The sequence below is a fragment of the Neophocaena asiaeorientalis genome, unplaced genomic scaffold (genome assembly GCF_003031525.2).
Source record: "Neophocaena asiaeorientalis asiaeorientalis breed wild unplaced genomic scaffold, Neophocaena_asiaeorientalis_V1.1 scaffold243, whole genome shotgun sequence".
Lineage (NCBI taxonomy): Eukaryota > Metazoa > Chordata > Mammalia > Artiodactyla > Phocoenidae > Neophocaena > Neophocaena asiaeorientalis.
Genome location: NW_020173113.1, coordinates 401,759 through 429,500, shown reverse-complemented (window position 1 = coordinate 429,500; position 27,742 = coordinate 401,759). Strand labels below are relative to the sequence as shown.

The 27,742-nt window shown below is 40.2% G+C and overlaps 1 protein-coding gene across 5 annotated transcripts in view; it reads right to left on the bottom strand.

The window, feature by feature from the left end:
* Positions 1 to 27,742, bottom strand: part of SLC9A7 (solute carrier family 9 member A7) — a 141,277-nt gene that overhangs the window by 64,853 nt on the left and 48,682 nt on the right. For 2 of the 5 annotated variants that reach the window (XM_024743533.1, XM_024743534.1), the window contains exons 1-4: positions 19,822 to 20,016; positions 17,955 to 18,032; positions 12,309 to 12,385; positions 9,306 to 9,418 (exon numbers count right to left, since the gene is read on the bottom strand). In XM_024743533.1, coding sequence (XP_024599301.1) covers positions 9,306 to 9,418; positions 12,309 to 12,385; positions 17,955 to 18,032; positions 19,822 to 19,833 — 280 coding nt within the window. In that variant the 5' untranslated portion in view covers positions 19,834 to 20,016. Of the gene's footprint in view, positions 1 to 9,305; positions 9,419 to 12,308; positions 12,386 to 17,954; positions 18,033 to 19,821; positions 20,017 to 27,742 lie in introns of those variants that run through there. The other 3 variants (XM_024743531.1, XM_024743530.1, XM_024743532.1) reach the window with 2 other exon arrangements.

Below are 27,742 nucleotides of genomic sequence, written 5' to 3'. Positions count from 1 at the left end.
AATTAGAACACTCCCTAACACCATACACAAAAATAAACTCAAAATGGATTTGAGACCTAAATGTAAGACTGGACACTATAAAACTCTTAGAGGAAAACATAGGAAGGACACTCTTTGACATACATCACAGCAAGATCTTTTTTGATCCACCTCCTAGAGTAATGGAAATAAAAACACAAATAAACAAATGGGACCTAATGAAACTTCAAAGCTTTTGCACAGCAAAGGATACCATAAACAAGACAAAAAGACAACCCTCAGAATGGGAGAAAATATTTGCTGACGAATCAACGGACAAAGGATTAACCTTCAAAATATATAAACAGCTCAATATGAAAGCAACAAACAACCCAATCCAAAAATGGGGAGAAGACCAGAACAGACATTTCTCCGAAGAAGACATACAGATGGCCAAGAAGCACATGAAAAGCTGCTCAACATCACTAATTATTAGAGAAATGCAAAGCAAAGCTACAATGAGGTATCACCTCACACCAGTCAGAATGGCCATCATCAGAAAATCTACAAACAACAAATGCTGGAGACGGTGTGGAGAAAAGGGAACCCTCTTGCCCTGTCAGTGGGAGTGTAAATGGATACAGCCACTATGGAGAACAGTATGGAGGTTCCTTAAAAAACTAAAAATAGAATTACCATATGATCCAGCAGTCCCACTCCTGGGCATATACCCAGAGAAAACCATAATTCAAAAAGACACATGCACCCCAATGTTCATTGCAGCACTATTTACAATAGCCAGCTCATGGAAGCAACCTAAATGCCCATCGACAGACGAATGGATAAGGAAGATGTGGTACATATATACAATGGAATATTACTCAGCCATAAAAAGGAACGAAATTGGGTCATTTGTTGAGACGTGGATGGACCTAGAGACTGTCATACAGATTGAAGTAAGTCAGAAAGAGAAAAACAAATATCATACGTTAACATATATATGTGGAACCTAGAAAATCGTACAGGTGAACCGGTTTGCAGCGCAGAAATTGAGACACAGATGTAAAGAACAAATGTATGGACACCAAGGGGGAAGCGGCGGGGGCGGGGGATGGTGGTGTGATGAATTGGGCAATTGGGATTGACATGTATACACTGATGTGTATAAAACTGATGACTAATAAGAATCTGCTATATAAAAAGATATTAAAATTTTTTTAAAAAATCAGCTATTTTGCAGACCAGCAGCTCTCATACTTTTGATCTCAGGACTTCTTTACACCCTTAGAAAATTTTGAGGCTCCAAAGAGCTTTAGTTTTATGGGCTATAGGTATCAATATTTACTGTATTGAATAAAACAAAAAATTAAATATTTATTCATTTAAATTACTAGTAAAACCATTATATGTTAACATATTTTTAATGAAAAATAATTATATTTTCCAAAACAACAACAAAAATAGTGAGAAGAGAGCCACTGTTTTACATTTTCTCAGATCTCTTTAACATGTGAAGTAATGGAAGATAGATGGTTCTCATATCTGTTTCTGCATTCGATCAACAGAGAGTCAGTATCACACATTATATAGCCCCTGGAAAACTCTACTCAATGGTACACTTGTGAAAGAACATAAGTAAAAAAGACAAATGACGTACTACTATTATTATTAAATCAGTTTTGACTTTATGGACCCACCCGAAAGGGCTTTGGAGTTTCTCAACTTCAGTTCTACTGATATTCGGGGCCATATAACTCTGTCGTGGGGGCTGTCCTGTGCCTCATAAGACAGTTTAGCAGCATCCCTGACCTCTACCCACAAGATACCAGTAGCACTGCACATTCTCCCCTGCCAAGTTGTGACAACTAAAAATGTCTCCAGACATTGCCAAATGTCTGCTGGGCAGGGGGGTGGGGGGAGGGGTGTGGCGCAGAATCACCCCCTGTTGAGAACCACTGCTCTAAATGTACACATGCAGGCGGGGTTCTCTCTCAACACTCACACCCAACTACCTTCTGCTTTGTTAGTTTCTGCCATAAGGACCTGAAAAACTAAACTCACTTCTTCAGCTTCCCTTGTGGTGAGTGCCACTTTTGCTGCCTGGAAGAGGGAGGAGACTGGACGCAGTGCAGTCATCTTGCCTCCATGGGGCAACTAAGGTGTGTCTGAAACCCAAGGGTAATGACCTAGAAAGACTGAGTGCCTGGATGCCTGATTGTAGTGGCAGCCATGGCACCAGCTCGGAGCCGTTAGCCAAGTTAAACGGCTCTCTGTTTAAGCTAGTATTAGCCAGATTTTTCTGTTATTTGCAGCCAAGTGCATTACTAACTGATACTATTAGAAAACAAAACCAAACAAATATTTAGCACTATTATAAGCCAACCACTCTTGTAACCATCATCCAGTTCAAGAAATGGAACTTTGCCAACCCCCACAGAAGCACCCCACAATATGTTCCATCCCAATCTCAAGTCCCTTCCTTCACTCAAAAGTAACCAGTAACACGATTTATAGGAATCATTTCCTTGCATTTCCTTATAGTTTGACCACTGATGTATATTCCTTGACACTATCATTCGGGGTTTACCCATTTTCAAATTTATTGTTTTAATACTTTACATCTCTTTTTCTCCATGGGTTCCCCCTCCATTCCTTTCTGTCAGCTCTCTTTTCATAACGCCCTATTGTGTAGTCCTCTCATTTCTGAATTTTCCAATCCTGATGTATACAGTTCTTTTATAACTTCTATCATTTTCTTAACTTACTTTAGCTTCTGTTGGAATGTTAATAAAGTTTCATCTGCTTTGGGACCCTCTTCTTCTGGTATGACTTCATTATCTGTAACTTTATTATTCATAGGGGTTATCCCCATTTTTTCTTATATTTACATGAAGTTCAACCTCAATCCATTTCTGCTGCCCATATTAAGTGAGGTGGGTAGGGGGTAGAAGGCCCAGAACAGCTTTTCCAGTTTCATGGCTCTAGGGCTCCCTCTTCTGGTTTTACATTGAAGTATTAAAAATATGGTCCAGAGGCGTAGCCACCCAGAGGTGTAGCCAATACTCAGATCGACTTCCTCTGGCCTTCTCCACCATTACTATCTGAGCTTTTCTTTCTCCTTTAATGCCCCATCAATCAAGGTCTGTGGTCCGAGCAGGTCATTTTTAGGCAGTGGCTCTGTCCTTGCAGAGAGATCTTCTACAAGGAATTTCCTGAGAGGTCTGAGGGCCCAGGTCACTCCAGCAGCCTCACGCCTCCTCCAGTCTCCTTGCCCTCCCCCACAAATTAGAGCCTGAAAAGTCTCCTCCCAATATTCACTGATGTTATCCAATACAACCATAAACTTCTTTGCTCCCAGTGGGGATCCCTCCTTTTGACTGTGAATACTTGTGGGAAATTTCTAGGTTCCCTGACAATCAAAATGACCAGCAGCCCCTCTTTCCTTTGCTTCCTCCAGCACAGCTGCTGTTCTTATCCCTAAGTCTCACTGCTACAGGTAGTTTGACCCACCCCCCCCCAGTTGATAACTGGGGATTCATGGAGACACTCTGTCAGCTAGTAGAGTCTGTGTTTTCTTTTTTGCTTGTCTTGCTTTCTCTATTTTTGTTAGGGATTAAGGGAGATTCTGAAACCACTTCCCATCACGGCTTTCTTTTCAAAAAGTTCAACTCATTTATTGAGAGTAAACAAAAAATAATTTGGAGTGGAAAAATGTCAACTATATCATGAGGCTGCTCCAGATAATCGTAAATCTAGGCACTAAAACCACTACTCTAAGCTTTCAGATGTTAACCAGACATCAACAGGGGGCATCACCAGCAGGCATACTTCCTAAAGGACAGACGTGTCATCTGCATAAAACAAGACACAAACAAGGTCAATCTCTTTCTTCCACCCTTGAAAACAGTTTGTCAAGTTACACAACAGGAAAAATCTTTAGGGATTAGGCTACAAAAATTTCTTGTTTTCTGGATTATTTATTACATTAACGATATGTGTGGCTCCTTCCATAAAACCTGTGATTGTTAATTTTACTTGTCAACTTGACTGGACCATGGGGTACCCAGATATTCGATTAAACACTATTCTGTATGTGTCTGTGAGGTTCTGGATGAGATTAACATTTGAATCAGTAGAGTGAGTAAAGCAGATGGCCCCCCTCAATGAGGGTGGGACTCATGTGGTCTGTTGAAGGTTTCACTAGAACAAAAAAGGCAGAGTAAGGGAGAATTCACTTTCTCTGCCTGTCTTTGGACCCAGACTGGAACTACAGCATTGGATCTCCTGGTTCTCCAGCCTTTGCACTGCAGATCTTGAGACTTCTTAGCCTCCATAATCACATAAGCCAATTCGTTACAATCAAGCAGTCAATCAATCAATACGTCTCTTTCCCTCGCCCCCTCACACACACATATGTCTCCTATTTATTCTGTTTCTTTGAAGAAACCTGACTAATACAAAACCTCTACTCTTAGTTTATCGTTATATGACACAAGAATTGTCTTGTTTTGAACCCAATGTTGAAGAAACATTAACAATGATAATAATAACAATGGTTAAGGTCTTACCGGGAAGCAGGCACTATGCTAAACATTTTACAATCTCATTTAGTCCTCATGAAAACCCTAGGAAGGTAGTAGTATCATACCTCCCAATTTAGAGATGAGAAAACAGGCCCTGTGTGGTGGGCTACTTTCTGCTGCCGCAACAAACTTCCCAAAATCTCAGTGGTCAAACCCGAGAGAAATTTTATCTATTACTCATACAGTACGTCCACTGGCGGTTGGCACCAGAGGCCTCTGTTCACATCAGTCAGTCAGTCAGTCAGGGACTCAAGACTGGTGGAGGCTAATCTCAACGAACAGAGCACAGGGCTGGCAGCCCAGGACACCTGGGTCCCAGGACTTTATCAGCGAGGGTTCTGGCAGGAAACAGATGAGTAATTTGAGAAGTGTTTATAAAGGCATTATTTATAGAAGTGTGTAGAGAGCACGGGAGAGGGGGAGGGCAGTACCTGTGGCTGAAAACAGGGAGCTTTTATACCATCCCTAGGCTCAAAGAGTCCAGGGAAGGAGTGGTTGCCAGAACCAGGAGCTGTGTGGAGAGGGTCACCCAACAGGAGCCGTGACCTTTGTTCAAGGGACACAGCCAGCCCACAGGGACCCTGCATGTCTAGCCTCCTCCCAGTCTCCCACTGGTGCTCTCCCCGCGGACAAATCCAATGGGAAAGTAGAAGGCAAAGGAACCTTTGCAATCTTCCATACCAGTCAGCCTCCCAGTGCCAAGAAGAGAGTGGGGAAGGGTAGTGTGGAAATGTGGAGGGGCAAACGGAAGCCATCCAATAGTGCACAGCAAAGTCCAAAGACAGAGTAAAGCGAAGCCTTGAGTACATGATTTTCAAAAGCCCCTTTGACTTTTAAACACTATTTTCCTAAAATACTACTGTACCAGTAGTAAAAAAAAAATAATGTGTAGTTAACTCATTTATTTATGACAATAAACACTAGCTCTGCATAATTAATAATTAACGCTTTGTACTGGTCTGAATTTGGCTGTTCTGAATTTCAATTTCTCATTCTCCCTGCCCATCACCTTAGAAAGCAAGACAGGAAGTCGGCCATGTCCCTCCTGGGCAAGCCTGTGCCCAACCAAGATGAGGACGACGGGTGTGGACAACCAGAAGATGATGCGGGGGTGGGGGTAGGAAGGGGATGACAGACTGGGTGAGTGGCTCCCCCCACAGCTGGACCCTTGCAATCAGAGAGAACAAGGTCACAGCAGCTGTTTCCAACTGGACATGGACTGAGAAATTACAATTCACTGACTGAAGACTGCTGGTACAGGTATCTAAAAAGCAGTGGGAAAAATGAAAGAACGGTGGAAAGAGAAAGAAGGAAAAATCAAGAACCTGACTTTGTTCCTTCAACTAACTTTCCCCGAACACTCCATCTGTGTACTAAAAAGTACTTAGCACTTGCAAATGCTCAGTACAAAGCGGCAAGTAATGTTATGTAGAAAATAGACCTGACTCAAGAGCTGTGGGAGCTACTGACTGAAGCAGTAAAGGAAGAATAACCAGGCAGGTGGCAGATTTGAACTCAGTCTCAAAGACTAAGCAAAAGACTGACCAGCCTGGGTGGTGCAACTAGAGAATTACTCTCTGACAGCACAGATCACAGCTTTTGAAACCTGTGAGTGGGTCTGATTGATTCAAGGGGTATAGAAGTGACAGGATTCCAGTGAGAGGAATCACTGCATGATGGTTCACAAGAAGGAATGGCGCTCATTTTCTCTGGTAGCTGCTCAGGAATGTAGCAATACTACAGGTTGGAAACTTCTATTTTCTTTCCTGAATTGTGGATCCATTTAAGTAACAGTCCACAAAGATGGCACGTGGCACCCATGACACACAACCACGGAATGGAGAGGGCTCCTGGTCACAGAGCAGCCTATAGCATACCACGCACAGGCTGCCCCCATCAACGGAAAGACCAAACACAAGAGCCAAGTACAGTGAAATCAGGGACAAGGACTCTTACTCTTTCACATCCATCAATACCACTACATATCCCAATACCAGAATTTCTGTTTGATGCACCAGGCACAAGAAGTCAATTTGGTCTTATGGTTCCCCTCTAACTCTGCACTTAAAGTTTTTATTTCTTTTATGGCCCAAGTTCTCAAACAACAGATTTTTAGGAAGCTGGTAAAACACTTTTAATTTACAAAAACATTCTACATTTCAGAAAGATTTCCATTAAAAAGCAGTTAAAGTTAATGTCCTGATGTTTAACAAGTTTAAAGTTTCAATTTTCTAGAACTTTCATTTCTGTAAAACCTTTACTGTGCCAATCTTCACAGGACAAATAAGAATGGTGTGTCATGGTAATGCCTTCCATTATTTTCTACCACAGCATGGACACATTAAAGTGAAGTAAACAATTACAAAGATAATCTGGAAAAATAAGCCTTTCTATCCAATTAAATGAAGCGACACTATGGCTCAGAAAACAGTATCAGTAATTTTATGCTACACTAACTTCCCTTTGCTTATTGGTGGTACTAATAAGATTTTAGTAATAAAGTTATAGATGAGTATAGTTAGTAATATATTTTCAGAGACACTACCTTTCTTAAACTTATATAGAATCATTTCTCAACAGACACACATTTGGAGATGTCATAGACATTGTAGTGTTAGAATAATAAAGCTACTTTTCACAGTGCTTAGGTTAAGTGCTAACCTGTTATTACACACACACACACACACACACACACACACACACACACACACTCACACACACACACACACACACACACACACACACACAGAGGTAAAACAGAGAAAGCTCTGCCTGAGTCAGAAGATGTTGATAGAGACCAACATAATCAGCCGATGCTATGCTCAACACTTTACGTGCATTATCTCATTTAATCTTCACAGTAGCCCTTCACAATAGGAAACAGGTACCATTATTCCTACTTCATAAATGAGGAAACTGATGCTCAGGAGATAAAGTGTGCCCAGGCTACCCGCTTACTGACTGGCAGGGCTAGGACTCAAACCACCACCTGCAACTCCACATCCCACATTCTTCTCACAAACAAGGGTGCTTCAACCAGCCAAGTCTTCAGTATCAATTTACTTAGAGTGTTTGTAAGAAAACAGGGGGGTGAGAGGGACTTCCCTGGTGGCCCAGTGGTTAGGACTTCACACTTCCACTGCAGGGGGCATGGGTTCGATCCCTGGTCAGGGAACTAAGATCCCACATGCCTCGTGGTGCGGCCAAAAAAAAAAAAAAAGGAAAAAAATTTTTTCAAAACATAAAAAAAAAAATAGGGGGGTGGTGAGAGAGATCAACGGTTTTTGGATCATCAAGGTTTTTCAGAGCTACACAACTGTCTAGAGCTGTGCTATCCAATGCGGTAGCCACTAGCCACATGTAGCCATTTAAACTTAAATTACTGAGCATAAAGTTCAAAAATCAGTTCTTCTTGCACTATCCCACGTTTCAAGTGCTCAATAGCCACACGTAGCTACTGGTTACCATAAAGGATTGGGAAGACTATAGAACATTTCTATCATCACAGAAAGGTCTACTGGGTAGCGCTGATCTAGAGGACCCCCCAAGAGGCACGGTGAAGTGGAGGTGGGGCATGGTGGGAATCTGTATATCTTAGAGATCATTACTGCCCAGAATGTTAGAGGACATCATAGACAATGAAAAGACCTTTCCATCTGTACTGTAAGAACAAGATCAGCTCTTTCTCCGTAAATTCTTTCCCTGCAATGACACTCTCAGTAGTTAACACTAGAGGAAAGAATAGCCGTCACTACTTTATGTGAACCGATTCAATTATGGGTTCCAACTTGGAGAGGAGAGCTTGTTTGTTTTGAGCTGCAGGGGAGGAAGGGTATATACTAATTCCACTTTTAAGAACTGGTTCAACTAACACTTGATAAATACAAGGTAAGAGATTTATGAATAGGAACCACATCAGTGTGCAGGAACATTGCACAAAAGGACTTTACAAATCAAATCACATTCACTACAGGTACTGGTGTGCATTTCTACTAAGCAAAGGTATTATTTAAACCAAATGATAGGTTTCCTAAAAGAATGAAAAAGCACAACACTGAGAAAAAAGACAGTCTAAGTGTAAAAATTATGACTAAATTAGACATTCTAAAATGAAAGACAAAAGGGAAATACAGGTGGAAGCAACCCAAGGGCTTGTTGGCAGATGGATGGATAAACAAGATGCGGTATATTCATACAATGGAATATTATTCAGGTTTAAAAGGAAGGAAATTCTGACACATGTTATAACATAGATGAATCTTGAGGACATTATGCTAATGAAATAAGCCAGACACAAAAAGACAACTTCTGATGATTCCACTTATATGAGGTATCTACAGTAGTCAAACTCATAGAGACAGAAAGTAGAATGGTGGTTGCCCAGGACTGGGGGGTGGGGTGGGGGGAGGATGGGGAGATGTTGCTTAATGGGTATAGAGTTTCAGTTTTGCAAGATGAAAAAATTCTGGAGATTGGTTACACAACAATGTGGATATACTCAACACTGCTGAACTATACACCTGAAGATGATTAAGATGGTAAATTTTATGTTTTTTTTTTTTTACAAGAAGAAGAAGAAGAAAAGGGAAATGCAGGCCCTTAGAAAAGCCATCTAAGTCTGTTAGACCACTTACTGGTCTCTTCCTCCACTGTTCCATGTTAATACTACAGTCTCCCTACTGTAATGAAAGTTAATGATTGCTCTGAACTTTTTAAGATTTAAATAATAAAACATCATAATGATAAGGCCAAATATGCAAATACCTGGGTCAGTAGCAGAGATAACTGCTCCAAAAAAGAGACAATCCGTGTAGTAAAATTTATCCGAGAGCTGCCCCACAATCTTCATGAGCTTCACCACACCATACATGAGATTTCTGTAAGAAGGGAAGGTAAACTATGTCAGAAGGAAAAAAAAAAAAAGAAAAGAAACCCATCTAATCGAGTAACCTGGCAAATGAGCAAGCAGAGGAGTACTAGAATACTGTACTTCCAGAGAGGTTTGTGAAAACATCGGGCAGCTGCTGTGCTTGGACACTTACCAGGAACATGTGCAAATAAGACTTTGGCACCAAGTAATGGTCTGCAGTTAATGTCATCTTGCTGAAATATCTGAACACTCCATTTTAAAAAACTGTGCTTATTTACAGCTATAAAGTATGATCCTCAATTAGCAACAGTTAGGGCATTTTAAGCAACTGGGTAGTAGGGAAGAAAGGAAGAGAAAGAACCCTGCAAAATGGGTAATGAATTGCTACAAAACTCCCAGGATTCTAAGACAATGCATTTAAATCATGGAAATGAGTGGACTGGATGAAGCTGGAGAGAAAAAAAATGGGTTGGCCACAAAGATCCAACTGGTCAACCTTCTCTGCCAATAATTATTTCAAAGAAGGGAAGAGAGGCAAAACTCTTTGAACATCCCATTAAAATATCAGCATACTCATGGACATACCTGGCTTCTCACTCTTTGCGTGGGTTAGGCAGGCCAGCAGCAGCCCTCCTTATACTGTGCAGAATGTGATATGGCCCAAGAAGGACCACCAAGTTAATATTTCAACTTGGCCAGAGCACATTTCCTACAGGACAGCTGACAAATTGGGAGGAGTGAAGAATGTTAAAAGGCCTAGTACATGTTATTAAGGGTGTGTGTGTGTCTGTGTGTGTGTGTGTGCTGGTAACAGCTGTAGGGATTAGGGGAATAAAAACAACCACAGAATAAAGAGAAATTAAGAAAATCCCATTTACAACGACATTGAAAAGTATAAAATGCCAAAAATAAATAGCCACAGAATAGACTCATTGTACCCTACAGCTAACCCCCAATAATAAGATTCTTAAAGGTCAAGACCGTATCATTGCTCATCTTTGTACCTTAGGTGTCTAGAACAGTACATTGACGAAGCTAGAAGTTCAAGAACTATTTGCAGAATTGAATCCTTTTGAGAATAAATAGCTATGACTTAGTGTTTGCCTACTGTGTGCCAGACATTGACACTGTTCCAGACACCTAAACAGTTATATTTCAATTCACAGGAATTCTATGATACAGAGTTGATTTGCTCTTTGTTGCTTATCAAAGGCTTCTTTCACCTACTTTTTAAATATTTCTTGAAACTAGACCTTCCTCTCCATTTCCTTCTATCATAAGCTTAGATCTGAGCAATAGACTTCTCCGTGGTAGCGTTTTCCCTATAGTCACCGATACCAGTTATCTAACCTGTCACTCTTCAGTGGCTTGTCTCTCTTAAAGGACGAAGTCCAAGCCCCTCCTGTTTTAGTGGCATAAAAGCCTCCTGCTTTTACCTCCAGCTTTCCAGCTAATTTTTTTTTAATTAACTAAAGTTCACATTTCAGTCAGATTTCCTTAGTTTTTACCTAATATCCCTTTTCTGTTCCAGGATTCCATCCAGGATACCACATTACATTTAGTCATCATATCTCTTTTGTCTCCTCTTGGCTGTGACAGTTTCTCAGACTTTGCTTGTTTTTGATGACCTTGGCAGTTGGGGAGGAGTACTGGTCGGGTATTTTGCAGAATGTGGGACTTGTCTGATTTTTTTTTTTCTCATGATTAGACTGAGGTAATGTGATTTTGGGAGGAAGACACAGCAGTAAGTGCCATTCTCATCACAGATACCAAAGGTACAGTGTATCAACATGATTTACCAATTTTGGTGTTAATCTTGATCATCTGGCTGAGGCAATGTTTGCCTGGTTTCTCCTCTGTAAAGCTACTCTTTCTTCTTCCTTTGCATGCTGTACTCTTTGGAAGGAAGTCACTATGCACAGCCCACAATCAAAGGGGGGAAGGCCCAAGCTTCATCTCCTTGAGGGGGGCTATATCTGCATAAATTATTTGGAATTCTTCTGCACAGATTTGTCACTTCTCCCCCATTTATTTATTCATCCAATCATTTATTTATATCAGTATAGACTCAAATATATTTGTTTTATACTTCGGGTGATGATCCAAAACAATGTTATTTCTTTTGTTGTTCTTTAGCCATCAGGGAGGGGGGGTTTGCAGGTTGGCTCTGTGTCCCTTTGACATGCTCCATATCCTTTTTGTTTGTTTTCTGAGCACTTCCTTACTCTCTGACACTATAAGATGCTCCATTGTCATTTTGTATATTTGCTGCCCCAGCCCTAGAATCAGCCATTTCTGCAAGGGACCCTGGTTCTTTTCACTGAAGAATGCTATTAGAAACTAAGATCTGGAGACTGGGTTTTATTTTATTTCAGTGTTAATGAATCTTAATTTCAATTTAAATAGCCACATGTGGCTCATAGCTACCACACTGGACAATGTAACTCTAGATCTTAATTACAATCATCATAAACATCAAAATACTGGAATCTGGCCCTTGCCAGGGGCTGGGGGGGTGGGGGAAATGGGGAGGTGTTGCTCAAAGGGTACAAACTTCCAGTAACAAGATTAATAAGTTTGGGGATCTAATGTACAACATAGTGATTATAGCTAATGATACTTTACCACACACTTGAAGGTTGCTAACATGTTCTTACCACAAAAAAAGAAATGGTAACCATGTGACCGGATGAAGGTGGTAGCTAATACTATGGTGGTAATCATTTTGCAATTTATAAGTGTGTCAAATCAACACACTGTATACCCTACACTTTCACAATGTTATGTGTCAATTATATCTCAATAAAGCTGGGGAAAATATTGGATTCTGTGGACCCATGTGGATCTCATCTCTTTGGAAGTGTGGTAATTTGGTTATACGACAAAGAGTCACTTACCCGATAATGAAGCAGGAAACGGCAGTCCCCAAGAAGGCATAGGCCAGAATAGACCCAAGGTTTCTGAAAAAGTGTCTCTGAATAAAACAAAAAAGCAGGAATCACATTGTGAATTTTGACAGTGAACATTAGAAACACTACAAGTCTCTAAAAAGTGAAACTTTACTTACTGCTTCCATTATATCAATTAACAACTGAAGTTACTCCTGAATAATGCTATTTAGCCTTAGAAAATCATGGTTTTAAGATATCCTTTGTCCTACCAATCAGTAAGCAAGCAAGCAAGGCCTTAGTAAATTTCAGAAAAAACTACTCTGGCTGATTATATTAAATTACATTTTGTGTGTTTTGTGTGTGTGTGTGCATGTGTGTGTGTGTGAGAGAGAGAGTATTATGTGTGTGTAAGTAGACCAATCATTTTCACAGATTTAACCCAAACTATTTTACCCTAGTGATTCAACTAGTCGCTTCCAGTTATGGTGGTACTTTAGAAGAACGTTACAGATATAAGTTTGAAACTAATAAGCTATGAAAGTGCTAAGGAGCTTTCTGGTTAACTCAGCATCGGAGGCGTCTTCTGATATTCATCTGAATTCATCTTTGGAGCCTGGGAAAGAGGAAAAATAGAGATAGGTGTGGAGAAACAAGAAACAGGTAGTTCATCTAAGATGGGCAAATTTAAAAGTATGTGTACACACACACACACACACACACACACACACACATGAATTTACTTCTCATAAATCACTGGGCCTGTGGATATTCTGATGGGGAAAATCCATGTTCTTGGGACCCTGAGACATGATCCTTACTTCTCAAGGCATAAAGCTGTTCACACTGGACAATCGTAACTATTTAACAAAAACAGACAAACAAAATCCCCTAAACACCCTAATTAAACAGGAACCAGGAACACTTTATCTAGAAATTTTAAAAGGCAGGAGAGCCCCAGCATGTGAGCTAAGCACCATCAGGGAAAGAGAGGGCACAGAAGAAGCACTCAGCCTGGATCAAGCAGCCTTCACGAAGTCTGACCAGACACAGGGCTGCAGGCGACCACTGGCCTGCATTCCAGACAGAGGACCTAAGACCTTGGCTTCAGCCTTCCCCAATGCCTGCCCCTCTCTGAGGCTGTGAAGAAGGCATCAAAGGACCCCTAGTGCCCCTAAACCACCTGCTCAGAACGGAATCCTTCAAGGGCTTCCCACACTGACAGTCATCAAATGAAGGTACTGCCTGTACATATTACAGACACATTATGTTTGCCTCCTAAATCAGTCATTGTCCTCAGTCTTTTTTTAATGCTAATGCATTTATATGCCACTGTTTTGAAAAAAAATTAGACTTCAAAAAAAACCCAACAACTGTGACCTACTTGCCTTTAAAAGCTCCGTCAAGTGCTTAAACCAGGGAGGGAGTGCATCAAGGACAAGACACGAGACCAATGAAACACATGCGAAGTATCCAGAAGCAAAATTTTAATCCTAGATGTGCTTTCCCTTGCCACTCGGCTTTCTTTTGGGTAATCATTCCTATGGCTGGTTTGAATATATTAAGTAAATTTGTATTTATGATATTAGCCAAAGCAGAAAATTAGAAATGTAAATCTACCACCAAAAATGCATTCATGATGTATTCTAAAATCACACACACACACAAATTACCCATCCCATTCATATCTGTTGATATGAACTGGAATTTTATTGCACCTTGAAAAGGTATAACATGCCACTTATTTGTATATTATTACACCTAGTATTTCATTATATACTTCATAGTTTACAAAGTACTTTCGCATATTAGCTCATCCAATTCTCACAACAACCTCATCATGAAGGTGTTTTTGGACCATTTTATATGAGAGACAACTAAGGCTCAAAAGTGTGATGTGAGCTGCCTGAAGTCACATGTCTACCAAACCGCAGCACCAGAACTCGAAAGCAGGTCTTCTGACCCCAAGGCATTGCACTCTCACCGCACAAGATGCCCTTCTTGATTCCCACCACATCCTTTTAGGGAAGAAGGACAGGAGGTGTCTAGTGGAATCCTGTATCTTTCATCATCTTCTTATTTGGCCTTAACAGTTCACAGTCACGTGTGGTTCACATGGCCATGACTGGTTCAGTCTCTCCCTTCTTTTTCCTTTCCATTATAGAATGGCAAAAAGAAACAAAAGGAGATGACATGCCCTGGTAAAGCCTTTGAGAATATAAACCTAAAACAGATCAGGATGAGAAGGTTTGCATTCAATGAAAATCCACCCGGCATCCCAATTCCTAGTTGTACCATTCTAAGCCTTACATTCCTACTCCTTGGGAAACCTTATCATCGCCCATTCCCCTGACAAATTTTAACATGGTGTGTGTGTGTATGTGTGTGTGTATTGGGGGAAATGCACAAAACATGAAAGCTTCTATAGGTGAATTCTTTCCCTGCCAATGCCCTCTAAGCAAACTGAGTGGTAGCACAAAATCAGAGCTAAGACCATGGTACTTTTTTCAAGTTAGAAAAAAGAAGGCCCATGTCTGAATGACAACTACATGTACATAGGTCAAAGGGTATGAATCTGTTTACATACCAGAGGTTAAATGGTGAAACACTTATTACACATTTAATTGGGAACATTTAATCAGAGATGGCAACCACATAAGTACCAACTATTTAGGTGCCTGATTAAAAAGGAAAGAGGCTGAACTAAGAGCTAATAATAACCTTTAAGACTAGCATTTCAAAAACAACTTAAGTTGGTAACTGGCAAAGCCTGTTGTTTGGTTTTCTTCTGAGAAAATGAAGCTGACAAAGGGAAGGCTCTGCAAACACTAAGGGTTTTTTTAGCCATTAGAGTGGCTTTCACAACGAATGGTTTGGTTTCACTTTAAAGCAACTATGACCTTGATTATACATTAAGTTTAGTTATTTAAAATACCAAATTATTCATCACCCATTTGATCTTAAGAGCAGCTCCCAAACTCTTTATTCAGATAAAGAATAACATTATTTATACCTGTAAGATCATCTACCATTTTTTACATGTCAATAGCTGACATATAGATTCAGATTACTTTGGCAACCTCATAAATAAGTCTGAAAAAGGATACTTTTTCGGTACAGAAAACCTATATCTGGAAAGAATGTAACACAGAGGAACAACTCTAGGCCCTCCAGTCAGACAGACAGGCATAACCTTGACTCAGTCCTGCACCACCTACATAACCTCAAACGTCACTTAATCGTTCTCAATTTGGCTTCATCATCAGTAAAATGCAGGACATTCTCTACATGTCTGTGAGTGTCCAGATGTGCGTTGGGCTGGTGTGCAGAAACACAGCCTCCTGCTCCTCAGGCATCCATTGTGGAGAGGGGACTTAAGTTCCATCCCTCCTCCCTTGAAGGTGATGCAGTAAGAAGGGGCCATGTGATCTCTGAAGGGCGAGATTGGCTTGACCCTGACTTGTAGCCTTGACTCTCTTACGGAAAGTGGGGGAGTGCTCTTGCTCCTAGGGCCTCCATGCTACGAGCAAAAGAGGCAGCCTTTGGTAGGCCCAACAATTTCTAGGATCTCTCCATTTCAGCCTCCGTATCTGTGACTGTGACCGACTTGGTGGCTAAAGGGCATCTGTCTTCAATTCATGAGGTCGGCAGTAAGGAGCCCCATTACCAAGGGCTAAACTATATCATCCAAGATGCGTCACCAGGGACTTTGGGTCATAAATTGATCATTCAGTTGCCAGTTAGCTCCTTGTGTCTGTTTATAAATGAGTTGGAAACCTGGGGGAGAAGGGGTGTGAGGTAATCTACCACCCTCACATTCTTACAGAGTTTCTGTGATGATCAGAAATAATGTACATAAAAACCGAAATAAAGGATACATGCAAAGTTCTTTATATCATATGCTCCATAAATAACTATATTTGTGTGGGTTGGGAAGAGTTTAAAAACCTTCTGAAAACTGCAGAGTTGCTTTGACAGAAGAACCAGCCTGATGGGCAGGCACCCTCTCATAAAATGAGTTGTAACCGTTCCCTCCTCTATGTTCTGAAAGATTTTGTGTAGGACTCATTATTTCTTCCTTAAATACTAGATAGAATTCACCAGTGAAGCCATCTGGGCTTACATAAAGGTTTTTAACTATGAACTCAGTTTATTTCATTAATATAGGGCTGTTGAAGCTTTCCATCTCTTCTTGGGTCAGTTTTGGTAATTTGTGCCTTTCGAGAAATTTGTCCATTTCACCTGGGTTGTCAAATTTATTGGTACAAAGTTGTTCATATTATTCTCTTATTGTCCTTTTAATGTATGAAGGGTCTATACTGATGTCCCCTCTTTCATTCCTAATATAGGTAATTTGTTTCTTTCCTCTTTTTTTTTTACCTTGATTGATCTATCTAGAGGTTTATCAACTTTGAAGGCATTCTCTACTTCCTAAGGATGTTACTGAGTTTTATTGGCAGCCAAGATCTCTCTTCTCTAGGCTCACTGAAAAGGTTTCCTTTAGTCCCCTTTCAGAAAGACAGCTGAAACAAGGTCCTTGGCTGTTATCTGAAGTAGGCCCTTTTGAAGGCTAAATTTTCACAGAATAGTCCCACAATGGGGAGGAAGGGAGCCACTCACACTATTTATAAAGGTATTTGGTATTTTAAATATCTAGGGGCTTAGGCCCAACCTTGCTGCTGAACACAATGACCCTCCCTCAATAATGATATTTTTTAAACTTTTTACTTTGGAGTAATTATAGATTCACAGAAGTTGCAAAAATAGTGCAGAGAGGTCCCGTGGTACCTTCACACATTTTCCTCCACTGGTTATATCACACATAATTGTAGTGCAATATCAAAGCCAGGGAACTGACATTGGTACCATGTGTGTGCATAGTTCTATGTCATTTTATCACACGTGTAGATTCTTGTAACCACCACTGCAATCAAGATGCAGAACTGTCCCACTGCCATGAAGATTTCTCTCATGCTACCCACTTTATAGTCACAGCCACCCCCTCCCCTTCTCATCCCCATCATCCCTAACCCCTGGCAACCAATAATTTGTTCTCCATCCCTATAATTTTGTCATTTCTAGAATGCTATATAAATGAAACCATATAGTATGTGACCTTTTGAGATTGGATTTTTTTCACTTAGCATAATGCTTTTGAGATCCATCCAGGCTGTTTTGTGTGTCAATAGTTTGTTCCGTTTTATTGCTGAGTAATATCCATGGTATGGATGCTTGTTTAACTATTCACCTATTGTAGGACATTTTGTTTGTTTCCAGTTTGGGGCTATTACAAATAAAGTTATTATGAACAACCATGTACAGTTTTTTGTGTAAACAGTAGTTTTCATTTCTCTGGGATAAATCCTCAGAAATAAAATAGCTGGGTCATATGGTAATTTCAACTTTAGTTTTATAAGAAACTGCAAACATGTTTTCCAGAGTGGCCATACCATTTTACATTCCCACCAGCAATGGATAAGAGTTCTAGACTTTAAAACAGAAATGAGTCACTGATGATGAGTCAACTGTAGTCTCTGAGTGGGTACAGAACACAGTAATAAGCAATCTGAGAGAAGGAAAAAAACTAGAATATTGTACAGGAAAATTAAAGCAGAGATTCCCATGCTATAAGAAATACTGGCAAAAATTCCTTACCTTCTTTAAACTGTATCCAGCATGGAAAATAATTGGAGGCAGTAGAATGTTGAAAAAGACCTCTGGATCAAATGTTACCTAAAAGTTTAAAAAGAAAAAAAGCCCATTTTTTGTTGAATACCAATTGGTGCCATAATATTTGCTTAATATTTTAAGCCACTGACTAAAGTTTGAATATTTAAAACAAATGACATAAATGTGAAAAATCACAGACTCAGCACAGTAGAGAAGCCACAGCTCCCATGAGCACTGGCCTGTTCTTCTCCACACAGTACTTCTGCCTTCTACTCTTGGTGTGTTGTTGAAATGTATTAAGACACAACAATTCAATGCAATTTTGAGAACTCACAGAAAGCTTCTGGTCAATGTTCTTAAACAAGAAATGAAAACATCTTGATTTTTATCAAACCTTTATAAAGGTTCAACTACAATAAAAGATGCAGTCATGAGTCTTTATTAATTTCCTGTATCCTACCACATAATGATTTATAGACATAATCTTACTGAATTTAAGTCTCTTCTGAGTGACCAGCCATTTGTGATACGTAATGTGGACTAGACCAAAGTCTCCAGTGGTGCTAGTGACTTCCTGAATATCAACATAAATTCATCAACTCTAAGGGGACTAAAACTACCTGTAGGCAATCAGGGAAATCACTCTGAAACTATCAGCAAAGCCTTATCACATTGTGGGATCTTCCCGGACCGGGGCACGAACCCATGTCCCCTGCATTGGCAGGCGGACTCTCAACCACTGCGCCACCAGGGAAGCCCCCTCCTAACCTTTTTAAAGAATTTGTTCACATTGGTAGATTAACTGGCTCTTATTTCAATTAATTATTTTAAATCTCCGTTCTAATTATTAAATGTAAACAGCCATTAGTGTGGTATTACACTGGGTATCTTTCTCAGTTGCATTTAATTTCACAAATGTTTATGGAAATCCCATGCATTCTTATGAAGGGTTGAGAGCAAAGAGCTCACTAGGACCGCCTTTAGGGACAGAGAGAAGATGGGCATGTTGAACGCTCCAGGTTGAGAATAATTTTCTTTAAGGATTATGGCAGATCCTGAGAACAATAATAATTTAATTTTTGGAGCACAGGCTACACTCTTTGACTGCAAGCTTTCACATATTAAAGGGGTCTCACACAACTTGGATCCCCAGACTTTATACGGAAGCCCTCCTGCTGATAAGCCCAGGTCTATAAGGTACTAGAATGTATGTGGATAAATACAGATCTTGTGCTTATCCTGGAAATCACCCAAGTGAAATGAAGAGATATATAATCCCTTTTCCTGTGGAGTATTTTAGCTACCCCCAACATTAAATGAAAAACAACATGTGGACTCAAATTCTAAGACAACAAGACATTTTTCCTCTGAAGATTCATTAAGCCTTTGGCATCAATCACCAATGAGAGTGGGAAACTCAATAAATGTTTGTAGAATATGGTTAAATAACCACAAAGAAGTACGAATAACACTTCTGAACACTGATTATAACAAGCTAAAAAAAAATAAGAAACCAATCTTAATTTAAGAAAGAAACAATCTCATCCCTAAACCATAACAAGAGTAAGAGACATAATCAAAAAGAGATGGGAGTTGAACAGAGGAGCTGAGTGGGATGTACGAACCCACTGCACCATTGGTGGCCCACATCAGTCTGACAAAGCTAAAAGGCTCAAGTTCAAATATGGTTCCTTCTCCTCATCACAGTCCAAAAGCTTCCTAGCCAAACTGACAGTCAGGAATGTTACTGATGTTCCAGGAGTGTCAAAAGATTTCTGTTCACAAAGTTGAGACAGAATCGGAAAATCAAAAACCACGTCAGGACCAAAGTGGCTGAGTGGCCCGAGCTCACCTTCCTCAGCATGTCATTCTGCTCTACACTGTTGACCTTGCCAGGGCTGATTTCTCCTTTCAGGGTGTATTCGAAGAACTTCCCACTGACATTTACTAATAAGGTGCTGAAGGCCCTGTCTTCCTGAGTGCAGCTGAGTGACTTGTCATGACCACTGGTGGCAGTGGTGCCGTACCTCAGGATCACCCCGACGATGAGCCCTGAAACAGAGTGGAAGAAAACATCAGGCCTGTGGAAGGACACAGAGAGCATGGGAATAATGGCAACAACTAAGAAACTCTGAAGTAATCTTAGAGACCAGGTAGATGATGTGTATTTTAGGGACAACTACACAGTCCTTCAAAAGGGTTAAGAATCCATCTATTCTGGTTTGAGTCCCTCAGCCACCAAGAGGACAAGGTAGGACAGTACCTTTCAGGATTATGACAGTACTCCGAGTACTATGAACCACTGATCATGTCTCATTTCTCAGGTTTCTGCTGGAGGAAGACGGGGTGATAAGAGGCAAAGTGTTTTTTCTGCCTAGCACAGCACAAAGCAGAACCACTGAGCTCTTTGATTTGCACCAGCAGCATCCCTCAGGCCATCCGCCAGTGAGGACAAGGCCTCGGGAATTTCTAGTTGTTACAAATGCAATTTGTTTTGCCACACACTAGAGGAAGGGAAAAAAAGAAAAGAAATGCTTTTGCTGAGGTCATTTCAAGTATTGGGTATCATGGAGAAAATAATTACATCCCTTAGGGAGCTAAACAGCACAGTGCCAATTTTCGCAGTCATGATTCAGGGACTGGAGAGCTGGCTTCTTGGGGCTATGCCATTGACACAGCTAGCATAATTAGCTGCAAGTCTTTCCGTCTCATTCTGTTCTTAGCAGGGTTTTCCCTTTAGGAGGAAAAACCAGCAAAATTGTGTGTAAGCATTTAATTCCATGAGTTATGAAGAAATGTTGCTCCCCTGGTTCTAGACATGAGTCACACATGCCCAAGTAAAAGTGAGGGAAATGTGAAAAAAAAGAAAACATAACCACCAGACACTTTCCACAATTCTCTCTTAGGTGGAAAACTTCAGACTTCTCTCTACATTCAGTTCTTTGCTAGCAGTATTAAGAAAGAGAATGGTAAAATGCTCCCCCATCTCATTTTGCCATTAATGGAGAACGTTATATGAGAAAAAGAAAGAAAATGTTTATTATATCCTATGTATAATGTTCTACAATGTCTCTTATCACCAAGACATATGAGAACTCACAAGACATTGCTGAAGAACAAATAATATATAAAATCCAGAAAGATATAGTTTTTTAAGCCAAACTCTGTGCTCTGTGTCTGTATTGCTTTATTACTGTTGCTGTGGTGGTTGTTGTTAAAGACCTGTACTAACATACTTGAACTTTGTTGACTTCTGTGAACAAATAAAGTTGTAAAATTTTCCTACAGATTAAAAATGAGGTTCTTAATAATCTCAATTTGAGAGCTTGGTCTCTGCGCTCTGGAAGGTACACACATGGTTTACATTCGGCAGCCAATCAAACAGACTGGGGTCCTGAGCAGTCTCTTTTTCTGGCTTGGCTGTGCCAGCTCTAAGGGAAATTTGTCATACGAGGTGCCCATAAGGGGCCTTTGTCATCCTCACCTTCGTTGTGTCAACCTGTACAACGAAGGTCCTTTAATCTCTTAAGACTACTTTGGGGAGTAAACTTTCTAGATCTTGTGAAGGCTGCATCCTTTGCACTCTCTTGTGGGGATGCCTCTAGCGTGTTATTGATTTGTGTCACTATTAACATATCTCATCAATGGCCAGACGATGGATCCTTTAAATTGGGGAAACGTCTAAATTGGTGAATTTTTAGAGCGCTCTCATAAACAGCCATTTTACTGGTACCTATGAAAAAACAAATTAGAAGGTGGTAAAAAAAAAAAAAGCTAACCTAAGAACTCCCTCAGTTTAAAACAAAACAAAACAAAAAAACCAGTTTGGGAAGCCTCATTTGTGGTCTCAACTTACCCTCAATGGGTCTTACAGATGCTAATGAACAGGAGATTAATTGTTAATTAGGTTGATTAACAGGAAAATAAGAACCTGAGAGAAAGTCTATAGATTTCTTTCCAAAAAGGTGAAAAATTTAAAGGGACTCGTCCCAAAAGGATAAAAATCTTCAGATGGTTATTAAGAAATGGGATAAATAAAACAGATGTTAATGGGGTTAAAACAAAAGGTTTTGATACAACACTACCTAAGGTTGGATGGGCCAAAGGAATCCCCTATGGTCCCCAACATTAAAGGGCCCCAAACAAGTCCACTCTATTTACCCCAGTTAAATATATATATGCTTTTTACCCAATTGTAACCCAATTTTTACCCAATGTGTAACCAGGCCTCTTGACAAAATTAATGATGGCTAAACATCTTGAGATAGTAGATCATACATTTAACTCTATATAGAATTAATTGTAATAGTGCAACTCTAGATGTGGGAAGAAGCAACAAGGGAAAACATCCCCTGGATCATAACAGACTAGTAAAACAGAAGATACAGAGAATTTTAGGTTACTAACAGGGCCTAATCCAAAATTTAGCACATTGAGTGGCCTATCAACACAGTCCTCATCTGATCTAGGAATGAGCCTTCTTAGCACCTTGGGACAAATTGGTCAAGAAATGCCTCCCAAACCTTGGTCTAATTTACGACCAAGAGGGGATGCTGTGGAAAAAAAAAATGTTGCCTGCCGTTCCAGTAAACAAAGAATATTGCTGGCCATCAGCTGCCAATGTAACCGCGCCCCCCCCAACCCAAGGTGTGCCCTGGGGAGAATTCAGATGGAGAAAAACATGATATGAACATAGATAGTTAAAATGCATATCAAAGGAATAATTTCAATGAGCCAGACTCTTGCATCTTCGCAGACACAGAAAAGTGCTAAATTCATTAACTTGACAGGTCTGGTTTTTGTGATTAGTGGTAATCTTTTGATGTTCGACTACACATTTCGTTTTTTTTTTCCTGCAAAAACTCCTATATATCCTGGCTCCTCCCTTACCTCTTTGGAACAGATCCTCTGAGCTATCTGAGCGGCTGTTTCCTGGGCTGTATAGTACTCAGTAAGGTCCCTGAATAAAACACATTTTGCTTCAGTTAACAGTGTCTTCATCAGGAAACCAAAGTAAGTCATTTACAAAAGGCTATCCTCCCAAATCAATAGCTGCTTTACATAACTCACTGTTTCTTTTCAGTACTAGCTTCATTATTTGCAGAGCTAACTAAAAAAATAAACCACAATAGCACAGGGTCTTCACAATGACAACTATTCTAACAAAAGAGGAGTTGTGATACTGTGATTTATAATAAGAAATATATATTTGGTCTTTGTCCCAGTTTCCTGGTACAGAGCTCCTAAAACCCCGGAATCTCTGAAGTGCTAAGTGTCTTTTTGTATGTTAATGAGGTGACTGGTGGCTGGGGGTTCCCGGATTAGCCTCAGAATGAGGGCTGGTTGCCAGGGGAACCAACCAGGTGATTAGAGAGCTGGAACTTTAAATTATTTATTTATTTATTTAGGCTGCGCACGGTCTTCATTGTGGCATGCGGGATCTTTTTAGTTGCGGCATGAGGACTTCTTAGTTGCGGCATGCAGACTCTTAGTTATGGCATGCGATCTCTTAGTTGCAGGATGCATGCCGGATCTAGTTCCCCAACCGGGGATCGAACCTGGGCCCCCTGCACTGGGAGCACGGAGTCTTACCCACTGGATGACCAGGGAAGTCCCCAGAGTTGGAACTTTTAATTCCACCCCACCCCCTGACCTCCATGCAGGGAAGAGGAGCTAGAGGTTAAGTGGATCAGTAATGGCCAATGATTTAATTAATTACACCTATGTAATGAAGCCTCAATAAAAAGCCCCAAAGTACACAGGTTCAGAGAGGTTCTGGGTTGCTGCACACGTGGAGCGCCAGAGAGGGTAGCTCACCCGAAGAGGGCATGGAAGCTCCATGTCCCTTTCCACATACCTTACCTTATACATCTCTTCCATCTGGCGGTTCCTGAGTTATATCCTTTGATAATAAACCAGCAATATAGTAAGTAAATGGGCTTCCTGAGTTCTTTGAGCTATTTTAGCAAATGATCAAAGCTAAGGAGGGGAACATGAGAACCTCTGATTTATAGCCAGTTGGTCAGAAGTTCAGGTGATAACCTGGACTTGTGACTAACCCCTGAAGTGAGAGGGGCAGGGGTCTTATGAGGCCTGTGGGATCTGATGCTATTTCCAAGTAGATAGTGTCAGAGTTGAGTTAAATTGTGGGATACTCAGTCGGTATCCACTAGAGAGCTGGAGAACTGCTTTGGTGTGAGAAAACTCCCACACATGTGGTCACAGAAATGTCCAGTAAGAGTATTGAGAGCAGAAGCGAAACAGATTTTTCCTTACAGGAGGCTTTTATTTGCAGACAAATTCCTCAACTACAGGAAATACCCTCGCAGTCTCTGTCCGTAATCATCACCATCATACCTAGAAGCATTATTAGATGACGAATATTAAAAATAATAATACATACTTATAAAATCTTTCCCTCCCTACCCGGGTCCAATGTGCCCATGCTAAAGATGTGATGGAGACAGTAAAGGTGATGATGCTGCCCCCTTGTGTTAAAATATGGCAACAAAGCCCCCTCACAGCAAAGATACAGGTTAAAACGTCCTGATTGATAGTTTTGACCAAAAATATACCAAGCAACAGGATTTGCTGCTAATTCAAGGTAGAGTTTGAGTAGCTCCTCAGACATTTAGATTCATATTTATTACCACTGGAGTCCATGGCACAAAAGGACAGTCATTGCTATATTGAGTTCACGTGTGGCATCTTCCACTTCAAGAAAGAATAAGACATTAGGACTGCAGAGGGGTATTTTAGTGAGAATATAACAAAGACTTGGAAAAAACATGAATGGCATATTTTCATCTTCTAGCTATGGAAGACATCCTCTGACAGGGAACTATAAAGAGGTCATAACTACAAGGAATTAGAATTTGACATTAGATATTTTTCAAAGCTCAGAAACTTCAGTATTCCCCAAAAAATGATGGAGAACAATAGAGGCATTAATGACTTTACTGGATCAACATCATAGTGTTCCAGATTACAAAGAGCAATAATCTACTGTGTGTGGGCCAGAAAAATATCACATGTCAACTGATGAAAAGAGACTCACTGATTTCACAGGTATATGACTAATGCTAGGAAAGAATTTAGTTTTGAACTTTTACAGAAAGCAAATATACATGAAATTCCTTTGACATCTGATGTGGCTTAAAGCAACATGGGGAACTCCAAAGGTGCAAAAATTCAAGACTTTTTCAGTAGAAAAAACTCAAGACTGTTGCAACTTTTGAGTATGAAAAAACTCCTGTATTTGCATATTGTGCTGATGGTATACAACTGACAACTTTTCTAATGTTTAAAAGAAACACATAACCAAAAAAAGAACCCTATATACAATTTGTGCATGTGCCCATTGGTGGTATGAGGAAGGAACTTAATTATGGACAAAGCATTGTTCAAAAATGCTGTGAGGCCATTAAAGGAACTAGCCCCACTAGTCTGGTGCCAGTTTCCGCTTTTGTGACTCAGGTTGTTGGGAAGACAGTTGAACAAATCGACACTCAGCTGTAATTCTAGACAGCTATCCACCTGCTGCAATATTTAAATGTCTCTATTAATAAGCCTTTGTTAAGGAGTTGGGAACAGGTGCATGGATGCACTGTTCTCTAACGAGACTCCACCTTCCCTTGTATGAGCTACTGGGAGCAGATGATCATCAGTTCGGTTTGGCCACCGCTATGGGGATTTTTACAGCATTGTAGGAGTTGTTCTGAGTTCTAAAGTTTCATCTGAAATTCTGAGAAAAGAAAGCGTCCCATTCCACATCCCATTACACAGTGTTTGAAGAGAGTGATAACTATTTCTAATTGAGCGAATAAAGAGGATGCAATGGATGCCAGCAGTGACAATGATTTTTCAGGTTTGGGGGTCATTTAAGCGACTCTGGTATTAAGAATGTATGTTACAGCCTTTTCAATATCCTTTTCTACTTGTTCTATTACTTATTATGCAGCTGTGCTATTCATTGATATATTCGTTTCAAGGAGAATTCATTTAAAATATTTTTGTTACTTGTTTTGAATATATAGTGAAATACTTTTTAAAAACAATTTTTTTTTTTTTTGTGGTACGCGGGCCTGTCACTGTTGTGGCCTCTCCGGTTGCGGAGCACAGGCTCTGGACGCGCAGGCTCAGCGGCCATGGCTCACGGGCCCAGCCGCTCCGCGGCATGTGGGATCTTCCCGGACCGGGGCACGAACCCGTGCCCCCTGCATCGGCAGGCGGACTCTCAACCACTGCGCCACCAGGGAAGCCCTAAAAACAATTTTACTGAGGTACAATTCACATACCATAAAATTCCCCATTTTAAGTGTACAATTCAATGATTTATTATATTCGCAGAGTTGTGCAATTATCACAATCTAATTTGGAACATTTCCTTTTGCAGTCACTCTCTGTTTCCCACTCCCAGCCCCAGGCAACTGATCTATTTTCTGTCTCTATAGATTTGCCTTTTCTGGACATTTCATATAAATGGAATCATACAATATGCACTCTTTTGTGTCTGGCTTCTTTGTCTTAGCATACTGTTTTCAAGGCTCACCCAGTGTGGAAGAAAGGTATTAGTACTTCATTACTTTTTACTGTTGAATAGTATTCCATTGTATGGATATACCATATTTTGTTTATCCATTCACCAGTTGATGAGCATTTGCGTTGGTTCCACTTTTCTGCTATTATGAATAATGCTACTATGAACATTTGCATACAAGTCTGTATGGACATATGTTTTCATTTCTCTAGGGTTGAAACCTAGGAGCAGAACTGCTGTGTCATATGGTAAATCTATGTTTACTACTTTAAGAAACTGTTGAACTGTTTTCCATTTGGGAAACTGTATACCATTTTATACAATTTATATCCCCACCAGCAAAGTATGAGAGTTAAAGGTTGTTTACATGCTCTACAACACTTGTTATTGTCTTTTGATTGTATCTATTTCAGAGAGTGTTAAGTGATATCTCACTGTGGTTTTAATTTGCATTTCCCTAATGCCTAATGATGTCAAGCATACTTTTGGCTATCACAAATGAGGCTGCTATGAACATCCATAAAACAGGGTTTTATGTGAACATGTTTTCAATTCTCTAGGGCAAGTACCCAGAGTGGGACTGCTCAGTCATTGGGCAAGTGTATGTTTAACTTTATAAGAATTGGTCAAATCATTTCCCAGAGTTACTATACCATTTTGCAACAATCTACCCAGTGCCAAGCAATGTATGAGAGTTCTAGCTGCTTCAAATTTGATAACCCTTGACAATACAACAGAAAATCTGTGAATCACCAATCAGCCAGCCAATGCTATTCTGATGAAGGTTGACTTTAATTAAAGAAATAAACTGAGTCTGTAGCCCTTCAAGACAAATGTTCTGTCTTGCTTCCATCAGTATATGAGATACTAAAATAGTGAAAATCAGGCCCATTGGCCAAGAGTTCAACCTCCGATCCAATGTTCCTCTTCTTCAACAGCTAAAATTCCAAAGATTTGATTAAAACCAACATGGAACAAGTTTATGTGAGTCAAAAAACACCATAATTGCTAAGTAGTTTCCCTAAATATGGAATGTCACAGTTAAGAATAAGAGGAAGAAAATGACTTTAAGTCTTAGATATCTACTTGGGAAAACAAGATATGGAAAAATCATTATATTGTCCCATGAAGTTCTTGGGACACCAGGAACATCTTCTCATCATTGCTGTGCTGCACAGCATTTCTCTATGGGTGACCAGATACCACATACCTTCTGACAGTCTTTACAAAATGG